This window comes from Ictalurus punctatus, chromosome 16, assembly GCF_001660625.3.
Source record: "Ictalurus punctatus breed USDA103 chromosome 16, Coco_2.0, whole genome shotgun sequence".
In the NCBI taxonomy this organism is placed as follows: Eukaryota; Metazoa; Chordata; class Actinopteri; order Siluriformes; family Ictaluridae; genus Ictalurus; species Ictalurus punctatus.
In genome coordinates this window covers 18,998,453-19,020,754 of record NC_030431.2, presented here as the reverse complement: position 1 = coordinate 19,020,754, position 22,302 = coordinate 18,998,453, and the positions used below count along the sequence as shown (strand labels likewise).

At 38.4% G+C, this 22,302-nt stretch overlaps 1 protein-coding gene and 4 non-coding genes across 6 annotated transcripts in view; 1 reads left to right on the top strand and 4 right to left on the bottom strand.

Annotated features, from left to right (window-relative positions):
- The window catches only part of st8sia4 (ST8 alpha-N-acetyl-neuraminide alpha-2,8-sialyltransferase 4), a 28,609-nt gene extending 15,299 nt beyond the window's left edge, over nucleotides 1-13,310 (top strand). For both annotated transcript variants that reach the window (XM_017489956.3, XM_017489955.3), the window contains 3 exons: nucleotides 1,632-1,889; nucleotides 3,757-4,050; nucleotides 10,759-13,310. In XM_017489956.3, coding sequence (XP_017345445.1) covers nucleotides 1,632-1,889; nucleotides 3,757-4,050; nucleotides 10,759-11,041 — 835 coding nt within the window. In that variant the 3' untranslated portion in view covers nucleotides 11,042-13,310. The remainder of the gene's footprint in view (nucleotides 1-1,631; nucleotides 1,890-3,756; nucleotides 4,051-10,758) is intronic.
- Nucleotides 13,311-15,750: 2,440 nt separating this feature from the next.
- trnam-cau (transfer RNA methionine (anticodon CAU)) lies at nucleotides 15,751-15,822 on the bottom strand. Its single transcript has one exon. It is a non-coding gene; the product is annotated as a tRNA-Met (tRNA).
- Nucleotides 15,823-15,829: 7 nt separating this feature from the next.
- Nucleotides 15,830-15,902, bottom strand: trnar-ccu (transfer RNA arginine (anticodon CCU)). The gene has a single exon. It is a non-coding gene; the product is annotated as a tRNA-Arg (tRNA).
- Nucleotides 15,903-17,252: 1,350 nt separating this feature from the next.
- On the bottom strand, nucleotides 17,253-17,324 carry trnam-cau (transfer RNA methionine (anticodon CAU)). The gene has a single exon. It is a non-coding gene; the product is annotated as a tRNA-Met (tRNA).
- A 7-nt stretch (nucleotides 17,325-17,331) lies between these two features.
- Nucleotides 17,332-17,404, bottom strand: trnar-ccu (transfer RNA arginine (anticodon CCU)). Its single transcript has one exon. It is a non-coding gene; the product is annotated as a tRNA-Arg (tRNA).
- Nucleotides 17,405-22,302: the final 4,898 nt, after the last annotated feature.

Genomic DNA, 22,302 nt, shown 5'->3' with positions numbered 1-22,302 from the left:
CCCGTGTTCCAGGATAAAAAAAAACCTCAGGGTGCAATAGCACTAAATCTGTATGTGATTTTCAGGAGAGTGACTTTGACTGGAATACAAAATGACTGGACCTCAATCCCATAGAAAACCTGTGTGATTATTTGAAACAGCAGGTGAAACCCCAAAATAGGCACCACATACTCTATCTAAATTACATCCAATCTGTGGAAGAGTTGGATCAAATTGACAGGCACTCCCTTAAGACATTACCTGGCAGGACTGATGCTGTGGAAAGGCGCAACTAAGGATTAGGAAAGAAATGACATATGGAGCTCATTTTTCTTTATCCAAGAAGTTTATTTTTGCAATCTACTAAGTTCTTATCTTTGTGATATTATTTGTTACCACTTAACTTACACTATATGTCCAAAAGTATGTGGACAGCTGACCATATCTAGGTCTTCCCCAAACTGTTGCCAGGAAATTAGAAGTACACAATTACCTCGAATGACTTTGTATGCTGGGACTAATGGACACAACCCTGTTCCAGCATAAGTATGCCCTGTCACAAAGTGAGCTCCATGAAGACATAGTTTTCCAAGATTGGAGTGGAAGAACTCGAGTGGCCTGCACAGAGCTCTGACCTCAACCCCAGTGATCACTTTTAGGGATGAACTGGAATGCTGACTGTGGACCAGGCCTCCTTGAACCAACATCAGAGCCAGACCTCACTAATGCTCTTGACTAATGGCTGAATCGGCACATCCACAGTCCAAAATCTCATGAAAAGCCTTCCCATAAGAGTGGAGGCTGTTATAGCAGCAAAGGGGGAACAACTCAATATTAATGCCCATGGATTTGGAATGGGATGTTCAGAGGTCAGGATTCGCTTTATAACCGGTGATGAATATCTGCACTCCTACGTCAATGCTATCTGTGACAACAGGCCTGTAGTTAGCAGAAAGTTGCAGCTAGCCACTGACTTTAAAGCTGCGTTTATAAATTGTAGAATCTCATTATCAGTTCCCATGTGGCAGCAGAAACAAGCATATCTGCTGGGTGTCGTTTGGAAAATGTCGTCTCGTTAACACTCACGGACAGGTGTCACATACACTTCCTCATTAGTCGCTTGCAACAATCTCATACAGATTGTTACTGTGATCTCTATCACATAAATGGAAAGTTTCGAGTTGTTCTGACTAGGACTCATGCTTGGGGTTTACATTTAAAATGTACGTTGAAAATGTCCTAAAGCGTTCAGTATGTTTATTAGATAAACACAGCATTGTAAGGTTTGTAATTTAGAGCAGAGCGATACAGTGACGTGCATAAATTTGTGCACCCCCCTCCAACATGTTCCTGAAAGGCCCCAGCTTTAGAGATTGTTAGAGAACATTACTAAACGAACAGCACCATGAAGTCCAAGGAACTATCAAAACAAGTCCAAGACAAAATTTTAAGATTCCAGAGAGCTCCATTAAATCCATTATTACGGGATGGAAAGAATATGGCGCAACAGTGCCTGGATAGGTAAGACATAGGTCGGAGGGGGTGAATACTTATGCAGGGCACTCTGTTTCATTTAACCACCAATGAACGTGTGTGTCTTTTTCTGATAATGGAACACAGCCAGTTCTGATGTGCTTTTGTTCAATTAACAGGAAGGACATCCTCCGATTCTTGGATGCAGAGAGGGACGTGTCCGTAATCAAGAGCAGCTTTAAACCTGGTGATACCATCCACTACGTTCTGGACCGACGCAAGACGCTGAATGTCTCACACACTCTACACAGCCTGCTTCCTGACGTCTCACCTCTCAAGAACAAAAGGTTCAAGACATGTGCTGTGGTGGGCAACTCGGGCGTGCTCCTCAAGAGCGGATGTGGGAAGGAGATAGACAGCCATGATTTTGTTATACGGTAATTTCCTTTAGCTTTTATTCAGTTAGGCAGGTATTCAGCTCTGTCCCTGATGACCAAGACGTCTGAGTGCTGACTGGTAAAAGCCTGTCAGAAAACGTCTCTGCCAGGCTGCTGTTAGAGATCACTTAAGCACCGTTGTAACATACCTCTGCTGAGCTGTTAATTTATTACGGCTATAACCGGTGTAATCAAATGACTCTGCATTCATCCAGTCTTCAGGAGAAGTGGCTAGAAGCCAGAGAGTTGTCAGAGTAGTCCAAACTTATATATTCAATTTCCATGACTTGCAGTTCTTTTCCTTCTCACAGTAATAATACAAGGCTTATATAATAAGAGCCCAAACTGCACTTCCTTTCTTAAAACCCCTTATTTGGGGTTGTTTGCTTAAATCTGCATGGAATTCATGTGGCATAATGTTTTGCTGCTGTCCCGAGTGGTTCATTAAAATCTAATAGCAGCGTCTATGTTATGATCCTATGATATAATAAAGAACAGTACATAAAGAAGCGCTATTTTTGGCCAGTTTAAGATTGCCTGGTAAATATAAGTTTTTAAAAATGCAGTGCTGCTTCACAGCTCCAGTGTTGCTGTGTCCACTGTGACCCTAAGCAGGATAGAGCTTTTACTGAAGACGAATGTATAAATATGACATTAAATTAAAGGCTAATCTTAAATTGGATAGAAGCCCAATTCCTTTGTACTTGTGCAATGTCAATAAAGATGTTCTAGAAAAGCTTTTTCTCGCAGTCGAATCCGACTGGCACTCAAATTAAAAGAATGAAAAGTATTTCCACAACGACTTGGTCAAAAGGTGTTGATTAATTTTCTAAAACAGCAGCTCTGACAGTAGTGCTGGTTGTAACTCATATCACAGGTTTACATTAATGCGCTCGCTCTAATGCATTATCGTTTCTATAGTAACAACTTACACATTTGTGTAAACACTGTATAATCTAAGTATAATATTAAACATATTTTTATTTTAAAAAAGGGATTGTTTTTAGCAAATAAAAGATGACACTCAGTACATTTACATGGACAACAGTAATCCGATATTAACCCGATTAAGACGATACTCAGATTAAGAAACTACTTATGACCTTAATCCGACTAAAGTCATACTCCAAGTGAACACAAATCGATTTAAGAAATGTGGAGTACTACATTTTTAGTCATATTATAGAAGGGCATTATAGACTACGTTTACATGGACAACAGTAATGTAATTATTGACCTTATTCTGAATAAGACAATATTGTGATTAAGGTGTTTACATGAGTCGCTTTTAGGATATTCCTTTGATGTTCCGGTTTTCCATGTTATAGAACATAGATCGATTAACGGCACACGTCATTACATCACAGCGCCACGCCGTCCGACGTTCCCTCCAGAATTTCACGTATCGACATACAGTTCGTCTTCGTTATGGTACCGTATACAGTTTTGGGTGTTTCATGTTTAATTTTACGTACGCTTCAAGTGCAGTTAATTATTTGTCATGCTGTACATACAAATAGATGACTGCTTGAAGCTTAAAATTCTGTCTAGAAGCTCTATCTAAAAATGCCTTATGTTGATTAGATCTTTGTATATTGTATAAGATTTTAGTTAATAAAACATTGAATTATTGTGATTTCAAATTTGCTGTACACATTCATGTTTAGAAACCCTGTTACATATAAAACAGTTATCAACGTGATGCTCAGTCGTCATCAAAGTCGACTGAAGCCTGTATTTTCATGATGTCTCACACCTCTATTTTCCTCACTGCCGAAAGACTTCTTTATGACTAAAGCCCTGTAGGCAGCCTGAAGGCCTTTCATTTCAGCACTAACATTTGTCTTTCCCTGCGGCTGTGGCACAGATGTAACCTTGCTCCCCTGGCTGAGTTCGCTGATGATGTGGGCTTAAGGTCGGATTTCACCACCATGAACCCTTCTGTGATTCAGCGTGTGTACGGCGGTCTGTTAAACGAGACGGTGCGTGAGAACTTTGTGCAGCGTTTGAGACTGTTGAATGACAGCGTCCTGTGGATTCCAGCCTTCATGGTGAAGGGAGGAGAGAAGCACGTGGAGGTTGTCAACGAGCTCATTCTCAAGAGAAAGCTTCCGGTGCACATGGCCTACCCCTCCCTCCGCCTGGTCCATGCTGTCAGAGGGTGAGTCACACGATATGTTAAGAGCGTGAACAAGATGCTCCTTTAATTCAATCCCAAGCGTTGTGGAGGTAATGGATATCAGCACTGTTAACATCCTTTATTTGTATAGTGAATGGGGATGTTAGTGGATGAAGCTGCTAGCATGTCCACTATTAGAGGATGTGTGTGTGCATTATCTTCAACATAGTTTCATCTTTGTTATGATCTTCTATATCATGTTACGCTTCTATACCAAGGGACTAGCCGACTGCTCACATTGAGTTCACACTCTTTACTGTCATCCCAGATAGCAAAATTTCTGTGGCCCAGATCCGGAACGTGGGCGGTCCACTAATGTTTGCCAGATTTGGGCCACAAGCAAGCTATAGCAATGCCGCATGTGCCACATTTTTGCCAAAGGTGACCCACATTTGTTTTGTGATATTTGGGCCATATTCACTATTTACCACATGGGTCACTATAGGGTCACATTGCTGTGAGCACTGCTTCTTTGCCTAAAAATGCCCACTTGTGATTTGGGATATTGTGGCTATATTTGCAATTTTACATGTGGTCCACTTCAGACTCATGTCCATTTTGTCCGGGCCAAAAGAAGGCCAGCAGTGCCGCATCACTGCCTGAAGTTGCCCACATCTGGATGCTATCTGGGATATGGACAGAGAAGCAGGTTTACTGTACAAGGTACTTTTTACTTCCCATGCTCTTCCTTTGATACTAATAATATAAAAAAATATGAAAATACAATGAAGGAATGTGGCTGTACAGGGCTATATGTAACATAAGCACATTATCTCACATTTCTCTATACAAGGTCAGTATAATTATGTGGCATGAATTGGTACTATTCTGTGAGTGGGTGGGGTTTTTTTTTGTGTTTTTTTTTTTTTTGTATTTCCCCCCATTTTCTCAACAATTTTCCCTCCCACCAACCAACTCTCCCCTATCAAACGACAGCTACCATCCAGGGAGAGTGAAGGCCAACATTCTTCCTTCAGACATTTCAACACCCCAGCCAACTGCACGTTTTCGAACTGCTGCTCATGCAGCATTACAGGGCAGCGTAAACCCCTTCAAAAATGCCCTCTTCCACATACATGACACCTACGATTGGCTAGTGTAGCTACGTTTGACAGGGGAGAGATAGTATGCCGTGCCTCCCCACCAGAGAGCATGGCTAATTCTGCTCCCTTGGCTCGCAGGCACAGATGGCTGTTGCATCATCAGATATCGAACTCATATCCATTGGAGTAAGGAGAACACAATAATTATATCACTAACACCTTTTACATATTTAGTGTATTTTATATTTTCGCTTTGTTAGTTGGTCCGTAATTCCAGCCAACAAAGCAAAAATAATACCCATAATACACGGCATGCTTGGTTCGCTTCCTACAGTCTGGTCGATTCAGAGCCGAATTACCTTCTCACTGCAATCAGACTGCACTAAAGTTAGCTTGGAACCCGGAGCGAGACTATCTCACTCAGACCATCTGAGACTGGATGTTTTAGTCCACACCCCAGTGTTATTTCCAGAGGTGGGTAGAACTAGCCAAACATTTTACTCAAGTACAAGTAAAACTACTTATAAAAATAATTACACAAGTAACAGTAAAAATAATAATGTTAATAATGTCGAGTAAGAGTAATAAAGAATCCAATGAGAAGACTACTCAAGCAAGTTTCTAGTTACTTCGAATCTGATTTAAATGAAGGGAAAATCCTGAGAACTGTAATTCACACCTCTCCTTGAAATTCTGTCTGTTCTGTTTCTATGATATTACACATGGGTTCAAGAAGAAGCAGCATATCCCAGTCCTGTGATGGGTATTATAACACAGAACCATTTTAATTCATTTTAAACACAAAATCTCACACACAGCCCACGAAAAAAAAAAAAAAAAACATTTTCCCCATGGTTGACTGTCTTTATTTTCAACAACAAGTGGTCTGAATGTGGACGCAACAGCCGCTCGCTTTTTTTATCGAGCGTGTCAGACACACAAATATACTAACAAACACTCGCTCTCTCTCTACACACACTTTCCATTCTGTTCTGTTCCAAAGTTCTCTGTTGTAATTTAAATGCAGATGCTGACAAGTTCTGAAATTGTTCCACAAATTGTAAATGCATTTTTTCGGAGATTGGACTCTTTTTTTTTAATACCCAAGCATGTTACTGACCTGTTGCCAAGTAACCTCCAGTTGTTTCTTTTTCCAGCCTTTTGTTGCCCCTGTTCTAACTTTTTTGAGACGTATTATGGCCATCAAATTCAAAATGACCTTATTTTTTCCTTAAAATGGTACATTACCTCAGTTTAAACATTTGCTATGTTTTCTATGTTCTATTGTGAATAACATATGGGTTTTTGAGATCTGCAAATCATTGCATTGTGTTTTTTCTTACATTTTACACAGCGTCCCAACTTTTTTGGAATTGGGGTTGTATTAAAACTACATATATTCGTGAACATTTAACAGTGACGGAGGAATGCCAGCGAATGTAGCGAAGTAAAAGTACATTTCTGTGATTTAAAAATGAGCTTGAATAAAAGTGTAAGTTTGGCCAGTTAAAACTACTCTTAAAAGTAAAAAAAAAAAAAATCCAAAAAGTTACTGAAGCAAATTAAATGTAGCGCGTTACCACCCACCTCTGCTTATTACTTTGTACTCACCTGCTCAAATGAACCGCACACAGAGGGAAAACATACCATACTTTGATTCAAATGGACTTAATTCTGTGTATGTGAAAGCCCCCTACAAGTACTGCTTTTATAACTAGTTTGTCAGCGAGATAATTTAAGACAAAATATTTACAGAGGATTTATTCAAACACCACATTAAAGCTATTGAAACTATTTTGTTTGGTGTGATAACACTTCATAATTTGTTTCACACTTGAGAGAGAGAGAGAGAATTTGACAGTTTAAATTGGTCTGAAAGCAGAGGACCGGAGTAAATATATGATTGCTCTGGCTGTTGTGGCGGGGGAAAAAAAAGAGGTCACCCAGTGGCGAAAATCTTTAACTGTTGTGTCAATGTGTAAATCTCAGCGCTTTAGGATACACATCAAATATCGCAGCACTATGATACACTTCATCATTCAGTCGCTGGATGCTTTAGTTTTCGCACAAATCAGCAGAATCAAAATTACGGACGTTGTTTGAAGACGCAGGAAAGATTCATCCATCAAGAGAAATTGGCATGAAGCCCAGGCGTGGCAGTATTCGCTAGAAGGGAGCCCAGAGCGCCTGAATCCCACTTGTCATTTCCTGAAATGAAAAATAGCCTGCAGGCTGCCACCTGTGGCGTGTGTTTGCAAAGGCAGCACTCAGCGGGTACGCAAAGACAACCCCGTGATTACACAAGAGCCTGCTGCTAAGTGCTCTTAATCTTCAGATTTCAGACTACGCAGCTTTGTAGATTTAAATAATATTTTCATTTTGAATTCAGTGAAGAAGAAGATGGGAGGACTAATTCTGATGAAACTGTGTGCTCATACTTTCAATCTTTCATCATGCACAGCTCTTAAAAGATTCATGGACAGCGTGTAATTCAGAATAGAATTTTCTTCCATTGGTTTACATGAGACCGAGGCTGCTCTGTAGTGATCTGTTAGGCATATCCACTGTACTAAAGACCTCACAGATTGTCTTAGGCGTTCTATTCAGATCCTTTTTGCATGTTTTGGCCAGTGGTTATTCATCAAGGGGTGCTTGTTTTGGCCTTGTGTTCCTGAAGAGGACATCAGATGTTCTGGTGAGTTACCATGGCAGCCAGGCACCTTTTTTTTCTTTTTAATGACACCTTCAGACTGGCCTGCATCCGGGCTAAATATAGGCTGAGGGGAAGGGGGAAATAGCTTTCAGTCAGGGCGATTGAACCTGGAGGCCAGATTGAATCAAGTACTTAAAGGGCATTTAAAGTTCTCATCAATTATGCTAAACAATGAAGACAAACAGTTGCAAGTTGAAAGTTCTAGGAGGAAGAATAGAACCAAGAGCAGGAATATAACCATCGGTTGGTTATATATAACTAATGCCAAGACTAGCTGTGAGTTGATTCTCAATGAGGCCACGTTCAAAGATAACTAATATATATGATTATTTTATGTGTATGAAAGAGGTGTGACACATCTTTGTAGTGCTTCAAATATACATATCTATTTGGATTTAAACCCAAAGTGGGTGTGGCCAAAACTGGAAGAGGTTTTTTTGCTTGCTTGTTTTTGCTGTGGGTATTTTTTATTTTTTTTTACCTTTAAACACTGACAACACTAACAGCATGGTCTGTGAATTCTGGCTCAATGCAGTTCCTCACCCTTCCTGTTACTCCAGTAATTAATTTGTTTATACCTGTAATATTGTCTAACAAATCTTGCTGGTTCTATTTCCCAAAATATATACTAACCAGTGGCCTAATTTAAAGTGTCATAACTCTGACCATACAGTTACTAAGGATGACTAAATGAATGCTGTACAATTATGTTCACGAATGTGGCCTTAATGACCTTGCTCATGCCCTCATGAATGTAAAAACCTCCCGCTGGCTTGACTTTTTTTATGTCCCATGGATTCTCAGCCCTGATACACAGCTCTCGATTCAGCCAGATGCCCTGTGAACCTTTCTGACAAGATTTCTAAACATTTCTATCTAAAAATTCAGAATAATGTATTCGTATTCAGTTACATCCCTTACGTCCCTGCATAATATGTTGTAATCACCTTATGATCACCTTGCTGTATTGTCTATGACCAGGCCCCTTTTTTAATGCAGTGCTGATTAAAGCCTTCTCAAGCCATCACCTATTAAGATGCAAGGTGCATACCAGCAATTTCAGATTTGCATGCATGGCAGCAGACGGCCAGGTTTTTGCATCGTAATGCCCCCGGCACAGAGCCGGTAGAGCATTACATCATTAAGACAGGCAAATTATAGCCTAATTTGCCATTCAATTACAACCTAACCAAAATTACATCTTGCATATTGCTATTTCGATTAGACTCTTGTGAGTTTACTAGAGAGTGGCAGCTATTTTAGCGTAGCTTTTTGATGGCCTACTTACGTTTGAACGATTGCAAAGAATTATGCACACTCAAGCACTGGTCCAACCTGCTTTTCTTTGCAACACCACAGAGGTCATGTGTTTTACATGTACCAATGCACATTAAGGAACCTGACTGGGCAGTCAGTAGTCCTTCTCTAGAAGTTTCCCATTTTCTCCTCAGTTAGACTATGTGCCAGTTCCCACCCACCAGCCAGTTCTGCTTATCATATGGCAGCTACTAACTGGTGAGGATAAAGTCTAACACGTGCTTCCTCTGTATTCCTCCACATTTTTCCAAACTGTTGCTCATGCGATCTGCCCTCTTCCACATACATGAGCTCTCAGACGCCCATGATTGGCTAGTGTTGCTGTGATTGACAGGAGCGAGAGTATGCCATACCTGCCACCTAGAGAGCATGGCCAATATCTCCTGCTTTTCTTTTGCACCACTTGGGAGTCCTTTCTTCACTAGGACTTTTACCAAACCCTATTAAGCTCTGCCCTTTAGTTGCCTTATTTGGTTTTCCTTTTAAGGGATATTTCATTCTCTGTCTCTCAGTCCAGTGTTATAGCTGTTTATCTGATGTGGAAAGATGCTACCCCTCCATTTTATGATCCCTAACTTGGTGATGTCGTCTGTTTTCTATGCTTGGAGAAAATATGGGTGGGTTGAGCATGGGCAAGGGTTTGGAGGGGTGATAAATGTATACTTACAGGGTGTCTGAAAATGATCTTTACAACATTGATACCAAATTTAAAAAATGTACTAACACAAATAGAATTACCAATCAAGGAAATTCAAACTCACAAAACCCAAGTTTTCTTCTTAAAGTAACTAAGTTACAAACATTCACTATGATCACCATTAGTGATGTGTGAACAATCCAGGATTACTGTCCTCAAGTTTGGGTTTTCAAGTACCAGCACCACCAAGCTTCCACTGTTGGGCCCTTGTGACAGGCCCTTGACCCTATCTGCTCCAGGAGCGCTTTATCATGACTGACCCCAGCATCCTGGGCCGGCTGTGGCTCAGGTGGTAGAGTCCACTAATCGTAGGGTTGGCGGTTCGATACCCGGCCAACATGAATCCCTTGGGCAAGAAACTGAACTCCAAGTTGCTCCCAATGGCAAGTTAGCGCCTTGCATGGCAGCTCTGCTACCGTTGGTGTGTGAGTGTGAATGGGTGAATGAGACACAGTGTAAAGCGTCTTGGAAAAAAGAGCTATATAAATGCAGACCATTTACCAGACCATCCTTAAAAGCTGGGGTATGCAAAAGAGTTTCACTGTGCTATAATGCTATAACGTGACAAAATAAATCTTCTTAAATAAGTCTTCTTCTTCAATAGCACTGCTTTCAATAGCAGCTGTGAAACAAATAACGACAAGAAAACTTGTCAAAATTGGTATTAAGAGGAAGTTCATGTGTTTCTCTGTAAAATGGGACAATCCCAGTTTTTCTACACCACCTGGTTGACTGTTTATATTGGATAAAAATTTAGATAAAGATGCTTTCCAGACACCATGAATATGTTCTCAATTAAATTGCTTTAAATTCTGCAATTTGTAATTTTGTCATTCCTTTATAAAATTGAATAAACATTCAAAAAAGCATCCCAAATGATGAAACGTGTTTATTAATATTGATTTATATTTGATTCTCAGGTACTGGCTCACAAACAAGGTAAATATCAAGCGTCCCAGTACTGGATTGCTGATGTACACCATGGCCACACGTTTCTGCGATGAGATCCACTTGTATGGATTTTGGCCATTCCCAAAAGACTCCAGTGGAAATCCAGTGAAGTATCATTACTACGACATGCTCAAGTACCGATACTTCTCCAACGCAAGTCCTCACCGGATGCCACTCGAGTTCAAGACATTAAAAATGTTACACAGCAAGGGGGCACTAAAGCTGATGACATCTAAATGTACACCAGCTTGACTGGTCCAACTTGTTAATGTCACATTTGATCAAAAAGACAGATGATGCATTGAGTGACAGAAAAACCCACTCTAACCCTTTGAAGCTTTGTGAACTGAACATGCCTTCAGTTGGATATTTCGAAGGCACTATCTGCGGAACGAAAAATGCTTCAAAGTGCTCTATCATATGTTAGTCATTCAAATTCCCCAATTCACTGGCGAACTGTAAAAGAGCTCTTGAGCTACAGATACCTTGCAATAGTTTGAATGGTGAGTTAAGCCTCATTGGTTGTTTGAAATGTGACCACTCTTTGGTTGTTCTCAGTGACTTTATCGAAAATGAGTAGCATCGTTGCGGCAAGAAAATTACCGTAACGTCTTAATGATCCCAAAGATCTTAATGTTCCTTGAGAGATTGTAATGTTTTTTCAGTGCTGTAATTTTTAGGAGCTAGAGGCCTTTGAGCAAATTAGTGCAAATTATTTTTATATGAATGTAGGTCAATCAGTGCTTACATGTTCAATTTGCCGTGTTCAAGATGTCACTAATTTTTAAGCCATTTCAAGCCTCGATGATGTAATATACTGTAAGTCTGGTGTAAATGATACATTGTTTGTCACATAGAAGGGTAGGATGGTGATTGTGTTGCTGGAATGTACTATATATTTATTGAACCTGAATATTGGGATATAAAAAATATTGGGATTTTTTCCCCCCTTGTGTTGGCCTGGCTATACTGAACTATTCATGAGGTACCACGGTTTAGTTTTTTTGTCACTGAACTATTGAGACACTGCAGATTCACTGACACCGTCCAGTGTGTCCCACCGCCTTGTGCCCTGAGTTCCCTGGGATAGGTTCCAGGATCCCCCACGACCCTGTGTAGGATAAGAAGTATGGAAAATAGATGGATCCTTTTTGTTTCCTTTTGGTTTTTGTTATCTAAACAAGGATGTGCAAAGATTTTGTAATAAATATTTCCTTTGATTTTCACCACCGATTATTACAGTGATAACTGTGATATTTTTAGACTCGGTGATCATACAGTGAAAATTTCAAATCCGAACACCCCAACTTCAATACATTACAATACATTACGTATTTCGGCTGCTTTTTTTTTTGTTTTGTTTTAGAGCGAAAGTGTAACATTATCATATCATTTGCATATCAGCTCACTATAGTGTTGTTGCTGTTGCTCGACATGTATATGCTCAGTGGTTCCAGGCCTTTGGTGCTTCTCCAGTTTCCCTCTCTTACAGTCGAATGACTTTTTTCCCCGCTACCTGTAGCACTGTACATATGTAAGAATGTAAAGACATTTTCATCAGTTTTCAACAGAAATGTACTACTTCAAACTGACTGAATATTGTAATGAATTTCAACACTGTATTGCTGGGGTTGGTCACAGTTGTGGGCTTATTTCTTAGAATATTGTTAATGTCACATAGTTTTTACAAATTGTTTTTGATTACCAGTCATTTTGGTTTGCAGTGTTTTGGCATCTGGTTGTTTTGGCGAAGGTTGCTGGAAGCAGAGGTCTTTTAAAAATGCCTTTAAATGTTACAATCTGCCTAGTATTCTGGCTCTTAATATATACCTGTAGCAAGCAGTGTTAGCCAATCGCTAAGCACTCAGCAGTCGCAATAATGCAAAAGAGGCCTGTTCAAAAAACAATAACTGGGAATATTAAATGGTATTTCTCAGTCTGTCCTAAGAAATGTCTGATTCAACTGATTAACTCAACAAAAGAGATTAGCGCCCACAAGGTGCTCTTTATGTGTTTACAGATTATGGCACAAGCTAGACAAGCACTATGTGAAGAGCAACTGTTAAAGCCAGTGGTGCACTGGGGATTTATTTAGCAAATGCACATGGATCCTTGTTAAAATTTGTTCAAATGTGCCTGGGGTTGGTTAAATAAAAGGCTGAGGTCCCTCAGAAATGAGGGCTGATAAATTGAACCATGTGTATTATGTGGATATATTGTGTATGGTTTTATGGTATGCCCTAGCAGTACTGTACTGCCTGGTATTTGAAGCTATAGACCATGTATCATACTATTTATTGTTTCAGGAAACTGCTGTTGTTTTCTCTTTCAGGATTTTCATTTTGTCAGTAATTTATATTGTAATTTTTTGTACTGAAGTTGAATGTGATAGATCATTTTTAGACAGTTTGATACTTGTTTTTGCTAAAATTCCAGCTTTAATCTGAGTTCATTTTTTTCAAAAACAAATTTCTATGTTTGTAGAAATTTTAGACAAAGGAAATAAAATACGTTGATCCCATCTCTGTTTGGTTTGAAGTGTTTCAGTGTTGTTTTTATGCTTTCTATGATTATATTCTGTTTCTAGGCAATGTCGATGCTAATGGGCAGACCTGTAATGTGCTGGTTGGTGAAATGATGTCAGAAGGTAGCATATTTCCAGCATCTTTTTCTTCCCTGCTACAAATTAGACTGGACATGCTTCACTCAGCAGCACTCATGCAACACTCAGCCTGTTGGATTTGGCCTACTTAGTGTGTTATCTGTTGTGATATTCTACTACAGTCTTGTGAAAAAATAAATACACCCCATGGAAATTATTGGCTTTTTTCACGTATTTGGACAAGCAAACATTTGGTCCTCTTTGAAACAGTGCCTATTAACAAAGGTTATACATTTGGAGAAGAAAAAAAAACACAAGGAAAAATTGCTTTTTCAATCATTTATTCAACAGAAATATTAATAGATGTGATATTCTTCTGCGGAAAATGTAAGTATACCCTTAGCCTCAGAAGCTGGTATTGCCCTCTTTAGCAGAAATAAATTTTTCACCACTCTTCCATGCAATATTATTTCACTTGCAAGCTGTTTGTGAGTTTTCTTGCATGTACTGCCCATTTCAAATCCCCCCACAGCATTTCAATGGGATTAAACTCCCAGCTTTGACTAGGCCATTCCATAACCCTCCATTTCTTCTTTTTGAGCCATTCCTTTCTGGATTTGCTAGTGCGCTTAGGATCATTATTCTGTTGAAAGGTCCACTTTCAGTTCAACTTCAACTTTCAGACAGATGACCTCACATTATCTCCAGGCACTCCTTGATATGATGCAGAATTCATAGTTGAATCAATGAATTGCATGCCTCCCATGCAATCTCTTTCTGATTGTAGAAGCATGCACTTTGACACCAACAGTTGCTAATCTTAGTGGCAGATCCTGTGATGAAATTTTGGGGTTCTTGAAGACTTCTTTTTTGCATCAGACTGCTCTTGGACTTGTGCTGAATTTGCTGGGACGACCAGTCCTGGACAAATTGGCAGTCGTTTGAAACCTGCACCACTTGTAGATGATTTTCCTTACAGTGGCCTGACTCATTGGCATCCACAAGCTTTTTTCTGAAGGCCTTATAGAACTCTTTAGATCTTCCCATAATGACACCACACACCTCAATAGCAAAGGGAACACCAGACACTAGATATGAGAGGGAAAGGAATAAGACAGATTCCACCTGCACTCCCTAAACAGGTCCTAATCACTGGCATGCAATACTGAACACCCGATTCTAATTTTATGGATTTGAGGGTGTGATAAATGTAGGGGTGTACTTATTTTTTCCATGTGACTTATCTGTTTTCTTTTTGTTAATTTAAATTGTGAAAATTACTACAAAATGTCAATTTTATGTAATTTGATAGAGTGTATCATTTATTAATAGTCACTGTTTCAAAAGAGGATCAAATGTTTGCTTGTCCAAATATGTAAAAATAAAATAGCAATTTCCATGGGGAGTACTTATTTTTTTCACATGCCTGTATATAAGGTGAAGAGGTAGGGATGGGGAGGTCACTTCTTGGGAAATAATCAAGAATAACATTGGAACACCATGCACACAATGACCTTCTTTGTGTTAGATGCATTAAACCTTTGTTCTTAGCAGAGAATGGGTTATGGGCCCAGCACGCTTCCACTCCGCCACGCTGCTAACCACACACCCTAGACGACAGAATATGAACAATGAGAGATATTTCAGGGGGGGTGTGCTCTAATTTTGTCCAGAATTTTATGCTTCCACTCTGCTTTTTTTTTTTTTTTTACAATTACATATTGTGAACTTGAATCAAATGCAGCAAACAGCCACCTGGACATTGTTTGTGTTAGAGACATTCAAATTCATTACATCCTGCAGTATAATACCACGTCATTTTTAGCCTTACTTACAAAATATCTTGTGATGAATGTCATGGTTGTACCTCACTGTTCACAGGATATATCTCCACTGTAAATGAATATTACAGCATTATATCCATGGCTTGTCCTGGTTGGAGTTTGGAAGTAACAAGTTGCAACCGCTAGTTTAATTTCAAAGAAAAAAACTCAATTGCTGCATTTATAACAATTGTTAATTGTTTTAATAATTGCTTTTGCTGCATTCCTTCAAGTAATGGGGATCTGCATTATTACTGAGCACCTGACAGGCAAGAGTTATCGCATCATAACATTTCAAAGCCTCTACTTGTCAAATATGCAAATGCAAGACATGCAACAGCATTTTGTCGTTTTCTGTTATTACACTGGTCTCCAGGTGAAAAGGGCTGGATATTGGCTTAAAAGTGCCTACTGATGAAGGTCATGGTAATTCCTCAATGCTCATAGGATACATTTCCATTGTAAATGAACTGAACAGCATCACAGACCTTCTTTGGGAATTCTGACCTTATTAAAGGCATTAAAACTTTTGCTTTTAGCAGAGGATGGTTTCGATCCATCGACCTCTGGGTTATGGGCCCAGCACGCTTCCGCTGCGCCACTCTGCTAACCGCACACCCCAGATGGGACTCGAACCCACAATCCCTGGCTTAGGAGGCCAGTGCCTTATCCATTAGGCCACTGGGGCGTGAATTTTAATGGTGACAACTGGATTACACACAGAAAGCGCACTGATACATATTATATATATATATATATATATATCATTGTATGTGGACACAGAATATGAAAAATTTGAGATATTTGTGGGGGGTGTGCTCTAATTTTGTCCAGAATTTTATGCTTCCACTCTGCTTTTTTTTTTTATTATCCAGGTCAGCAAACAGCCACCTGGACATTGTTTGTGTTAGAGACATTCAAATTCATTACATCCTGCAGTATAATACCATGTCAATATTAACAACAAGCTAACTAGCTAACTGTAATGGGTAATGTATTGTTCCTGACCTTCTTAAAGGCGTTAAAAGTGTTGGTTCTTAGCAGAAGATGGTTTCAATTTATTGACCTCTGGGTTACGGGCCCAGCACGCTCCTGCTGCACCACCCTGCTAACCGCACTTGGTGACATTCTTTACTAACAGTATTTACTAACAGTATTTGTGAGATATGGTGACCCCATAAAAATTGCAGTGTTTAGCAAAGGATGGTTTCAGTACACCAACCACTGGGTTATGGGCCCAGCATGCTTCCACCGGGCCACTCTGCTGACCACAGACACCCCAAATGAGACACAAACCATCATTCCCTGGCTTAGGCAGCCAGTGCCTTATCCTTTAGGCCATCAATGTGAACGGTGACAACTGGATTACACACAACAAGCTCACTGACACATTATATATACTACTGTATGTGGAGACAGAATGTGAGATATTTGATTGGGGCAGATGTGCCCAGAATATGTCCACAGTTGTATGCCTCCACTTTGCTTTTTTTCACATTCAAGTTTAGCCTTACTTAGAAAATATTTTGTGATGAATGTCATGGTTGTACCTCACTGTTCACAGGATACATCGCCACTGTAAATGAATATTACAGCATTATATCCATGGCTTGTCCTGGTTGGAGTTTGGAAGTAACAAGTTGCAACCGCTAGTTTAATTTCAAAGAAAAAAACTCAATTGCTGCATTTATAACAATTGTTAATTGTTTTAATAATTGCTTTTGCTGCATTCCTTCAAGTAATGGGGGATCTGCATTATTACTGAGCACCTGACAGGCAAGAGTTATCGCATCATAACATTTCAAAGCCTCTACTTGTCAATTATGCAAACGCAGGACATGCAACAGCATTTTGTCGTTTTCTGTTATTACACTGGTCTCCAGGTGAAAAGGGCTGGATATTGGCTTAAAAGTGCCTACTGATGAAGGTCATGGTAATTCCTCAATGCTCATAGGATACATCTCCATTGTACATGAACAGCATCACAGACCTTCTTTGGGAATTCTGACCTTATTAAAGGCATTAAAACTTTTGCTTTTAGCAGAGGATGGTTTCGATCCATCGACCTCTGGGTTATGGGCCCAGCACGCTTCCGCTGCGCCACTCTGCTAACCAGACACCCCAGATGGGACTCGAACCCACAATCCCTGGCTTAGGAGGCCAGTGCCTTATCCATTAGGCCACTGGGGCGTGAATTTTAATGGTGACAACTGGATTACACACAGAAAGCGCACTGATACATATTATATATATATATATATATATCATTGTATGTGGACACAGAATATGAAAAATTTGAGATACATTCTTTGCACAAAGATGGACATTGTTTGTGTTAGAGACATTCAAATTCATTACATCCTGCAGTATAATACCACTTCATTTTTAGCCATACTTACAAAACATCTTGTGATGAATATTAACAACAAGCTAACTGTAACCTTGAACCTAGAATACCTGGATTAGGAGCCCAGTGCCTCATCCATTAGCCCACAGTGCCTTATCCAGCAGCCCCTCTCTGTCTCAGACATGCTTCAAATGTGTCCGGACCCCAACCAATTCTCTTTTTCATTCATTTGGATACATAAGTTTTTTCAGGATGGTAATTCTATTCAAATTCAATTTTAATGATACAGAAAAATCCTCAAATTTATTTAGCAAACTGTCATAAATTTGAGTGAGTGGGATCAGCTATCTTCTCTTATTTATTCGATTACTCCCTGCTGACTTTGTAGAGCATCACTCTTGTTCTACTCATTATTCTGACTGCTATGTGGTTTCATCATGCATCATAGAGTTTGCCATTTGGCTGATACTTTTTTTGACATTTATAGCTTCGTTTTTTTTTTTTTTTGCCTCTGCTCATTCCCATCTCACTGCTGCAGGAGATATATACATCCAGCAGGGCTGTCACTCATCTTATTGCTGGTAAGGGATCCTGTGCTAGCAGCTTAGAGACCTCTTCTGGCTGTTCTTTGTCATCACTAACAGCTGGCAGGTTAGGCAGGAGAGAAATGTGAAAACCACAAAAACAAGCAGAATAGTCAGAGCTGAAATGTAAACATACAGGATATTTTAAGGAATGCATTTAAGATGGGAGTCTAATTAGAGGCTTGCGTTCTATAACAACATGTTTTCTTTTGTGTGAGTATATGACTTTTGTTGGTTTTGCAGACCAGCAGGACCATTTCAACTTTACTTGAAGTACCGAAGTAAATGATTTTTTGGGGACCAAGCTGAGGTGAGAAGTAACAAAGTACTTTTATTTTATTACTTAGGGCGAGTTCAGATATTTTGGAACACTTTTGGTATTGCCAGTATGTCTAAGCTTTCTTGCAATTAATAAAACAACTACCCCAACATATCATATACGTTTCTGTAATCCTCTACGTCTTGAATATCTATATATAAAGGAAAAAGTTTATATCATACTGTATTCTGAGGAAGTATGCCTTTCCCTTTTGCCAGGAGTGACTGGAAGCCATCTCTAATGACATGTTTGGTCACTTGGGACAGCATGTTTTCATTGGTTTAGGCTTTTACCTTCACACACAATTCTATGCTTAAAACATTTAAACATTCTATGCTTAAACATCTAGCATACACAATATTTGCATCAATAAATCATATTTCAACCAATTCTATTCTATTAACATGGTAGGTTAAGTAAAATTGATTATACATTAAGGTGTTGACCAGAGTAACATCCCACAATTCTTTTCTTAAAGCAGTAACAACAATAACAAGATTTAGAAAATCTTGAATATTTTCGGAGTTCATAACCAGTGTTTTCTAAAATTCAGTATGAACAGATTAGGTAATAAATACAGTAGAACACTGCCACCACAAGGTTCGTAAAATTTTATAATTTGTTTCTTGCAGTAGTACCATGACTCAGGATTTAACAAAAATAAACACCATTGACAATCTCTAACATGAACAGGACACTTAGTAAAAATCTCTGCATACTCAGTAGTAAGCCTAAGTAGCATTTTATATTTCCCAGTTTGGTAATTTGTGATAACTTGCAAAAACATATAAATATATGGACATGATTTGAGCTAATATTATTCTTATTTTGCTAAAATAGTACATCTTATGTACAGTCATGTGAAAAAATAAATACACCCCATGGAAATTCTTGGCTTTTTTGACATATTTGGACAAGCAAACATTTGATCATGTTTGAAACAGTGCCTATTAATGAAGTTGATATACTTGAATAAAACCGCAAGGTAAAAATAGCCTTTTCAATCATTTATTCAACAGAAATATCAATAGATGTGATATTCTACTGTGGTAAAAGTAAGTATACCCTTAGCCTCAGAAGCTAATATTACCCCCTTTAACAGAAATAACTTATTGTAGGCATTTTGCATAATTGTCCACCAAGCTTGCTGAAATTTTTGACCGCTCTTCCATGCAATATTCTTTCAGTTGCAAGATGTTTGAAGGTTTTCTTGCATGTACTGCCTGTTTCAAATCCCCCCACAACATTTCAGTGGGATTCAAAAAAAGACAGGTTCCACCTGCACTCCCTAAGCAGGTTCTGATCGCTGGCATCCAATCTTGAATACCTGATTATAATTTTATGCATTTGAAGGTGTGATAAATGTAGGGGTGTACTTACTTTTTCCATGTGACTGTTTTTTTGTTCATTTAAATTGTGAAAATTGCTACAAAATGACAATTCTATGTGTTATTTGATAGACTGTATCACCTTTATTAATAGTCACTGTTTCAAAGAGGATCAAATGTTTTCTTGTCCAAATATGTCCAAAAAAAAAATTCCATGGGGTTCACTTGTTTTTTCACATGACTGTATATACATTACACATCATCCATATGTGGAATAAACCAATCATAACAATTTTATAACCTTATGAAAATGAGGCTCAATAACAAAAGTTTTGACTTTCACTTATCAGGTCAGAGAATAAATACTGCTAAATTTAACTGTCCCAATACACCTGAAGTACCATCATACCTGAATTTTCCCTGTCTATACTTGACTTTTTCAAAAGACAAATCTTCTACTTGTTACTTGCTAAATTATCAAACAGTACATAATTAAATTTCTCTATAATCATATACTATATTTGTAAAGTCATAATGTGACTTTTTAACAACAGACAGCATTGTCAGAATCTGAATAATTTTATACACCATATACATTTTAATTGTGTTAGGAATGTTACTTGGTGTTTGGTCACAAGATGATACATTCAACACAGTTTACAGCACACACATCACAGACATTAAACAGAGTGGTACACTTGTGACATATAATAAATAATAGCAATGATATATAGTAATGACAACATGAATAAAAAAAATAACATTCAATAAATAGTAATAACTTGTAGTATTTATTAATAGTATTTAAAATAATATTTAACATGCATAATAATAATAATAATAATAATAATAATAATAATAATAATAATAATAATAATAATAATAATAAAAACAGTAAAATATATAACATGGTACTTGATCTAAATTCCTAACCAATCAAAACATACAAATCCAAATAAATCTTATCAGATATACAGATGTTGCAGCAAGACTCAGACCCTAATAGCTATCTGTTGCTACAGTCGTCGATTGTTACATGCAGTTTGTATTGCTAGCTTACCTTTAAGACATTAGAAATAAAGCTGTTTTTAGCTTTAGCTAACTTGCCAGTTGGCTCCTTAATCTTTTTCCTTGGTGAATCTTTCTTGATATTTTCATACTATAAGAGTTTATACTTTTCTACTTGAAAGTGAAAAATTTTAAGCTGTATTACCAAATGTGCTATAACTCTACCAGTCAACATATATAGTGTCCTCCACTAATACCTCCCCCCATGGTAAATATGAGCAAAGGCTGGGAAAATTGTCTTTATTGTTCCACCTTTTGATCTTTTGATGAGGCACTGTATAATCTGAGGTTACAGGTGCTCCAGAATGAATAGTAATGTAATAAGGTACGTAAATGGTAATGTAAATAAATCTCAATTCAGCTTTTAAAGAGCTTTTTAAAATGTAGGTTTGAATCTGAATGATAATAGTTCTACGACAACCCAAGACAATGCATTTAGAAGAACATAATTTTTGTTTGTTTTTCTTTACAGATTTTTATAACGTGAGGCAGAAATGAAGTTTGACAGGTGTGACACAGCAGAAAGTCACACCACGGCAGTATTAGAGTTTAGTTTTTAGAAGCGTAGTCCCAGATTTACTGAGGGGGCATATAATTCATTTATACAGTAAATGTCTGATTAGACAAGTGGCTTAGTGGTTAGCACATTGCCCCACACCCCTGGGGTTTGGGGCTTGAACCCCACCTGTGTGTGCAGAGCTCAAATGCTCCACCTGTGCTTTGGGGCTTTCTTCCAGGTACCTTGGTTTCCTCACCCATTCCAAAGACTAAAGGTGCTGTAGGCTGATTGACATTGCTAAATTGTCTGTAGCGTGTGCAATTGTGCCATGCAACGGGTTGGCAGTGTTAGATTTTAGACTTACAATCAATTAGTTTAAATTTTCAGAAAATTAATTTAATCCACTCTACTATGTAGGTGGAAGCAATAGGCATGAATTTGCCCTTGTTCTTTATACAAGTGTTCAAAAGAATTAAACCTTGAGCTAATTTTATTGCTCTAAGGAGCTCGGAACAATGTTAGAAAATCTTCTGCATGGTTTACATATATTTGTAAATATTTTTGCATTGTTGTAATTTTAAAGGCTCATAATTACTCTGCAGTTGCCCAATATCATTGGGTCTAAATGTTTTGGGAATATTCTGTTAATTATCAATGCATTGTAACATATCTACTAAATATTTTAGTATTAATTTGATGTTTACATTTGACTTTGAGGTTTGACACATATCCATGAGTGTGCAATTTATATGAAATGGACTTCCAAAACAATAACAGAGATAATCGATTGTAATTTGAAGATCAGCAGGACTGTACAATTCTGAGAAATAGAATTCTTTATCGGGAATTATCACAAGATGAAAATAATACCACGACTGTTAGAGAAGATTGCATCACTGCATTAGTGACATGTTAGTGCTCAGCTCCTCTCTTGTGGATTCAG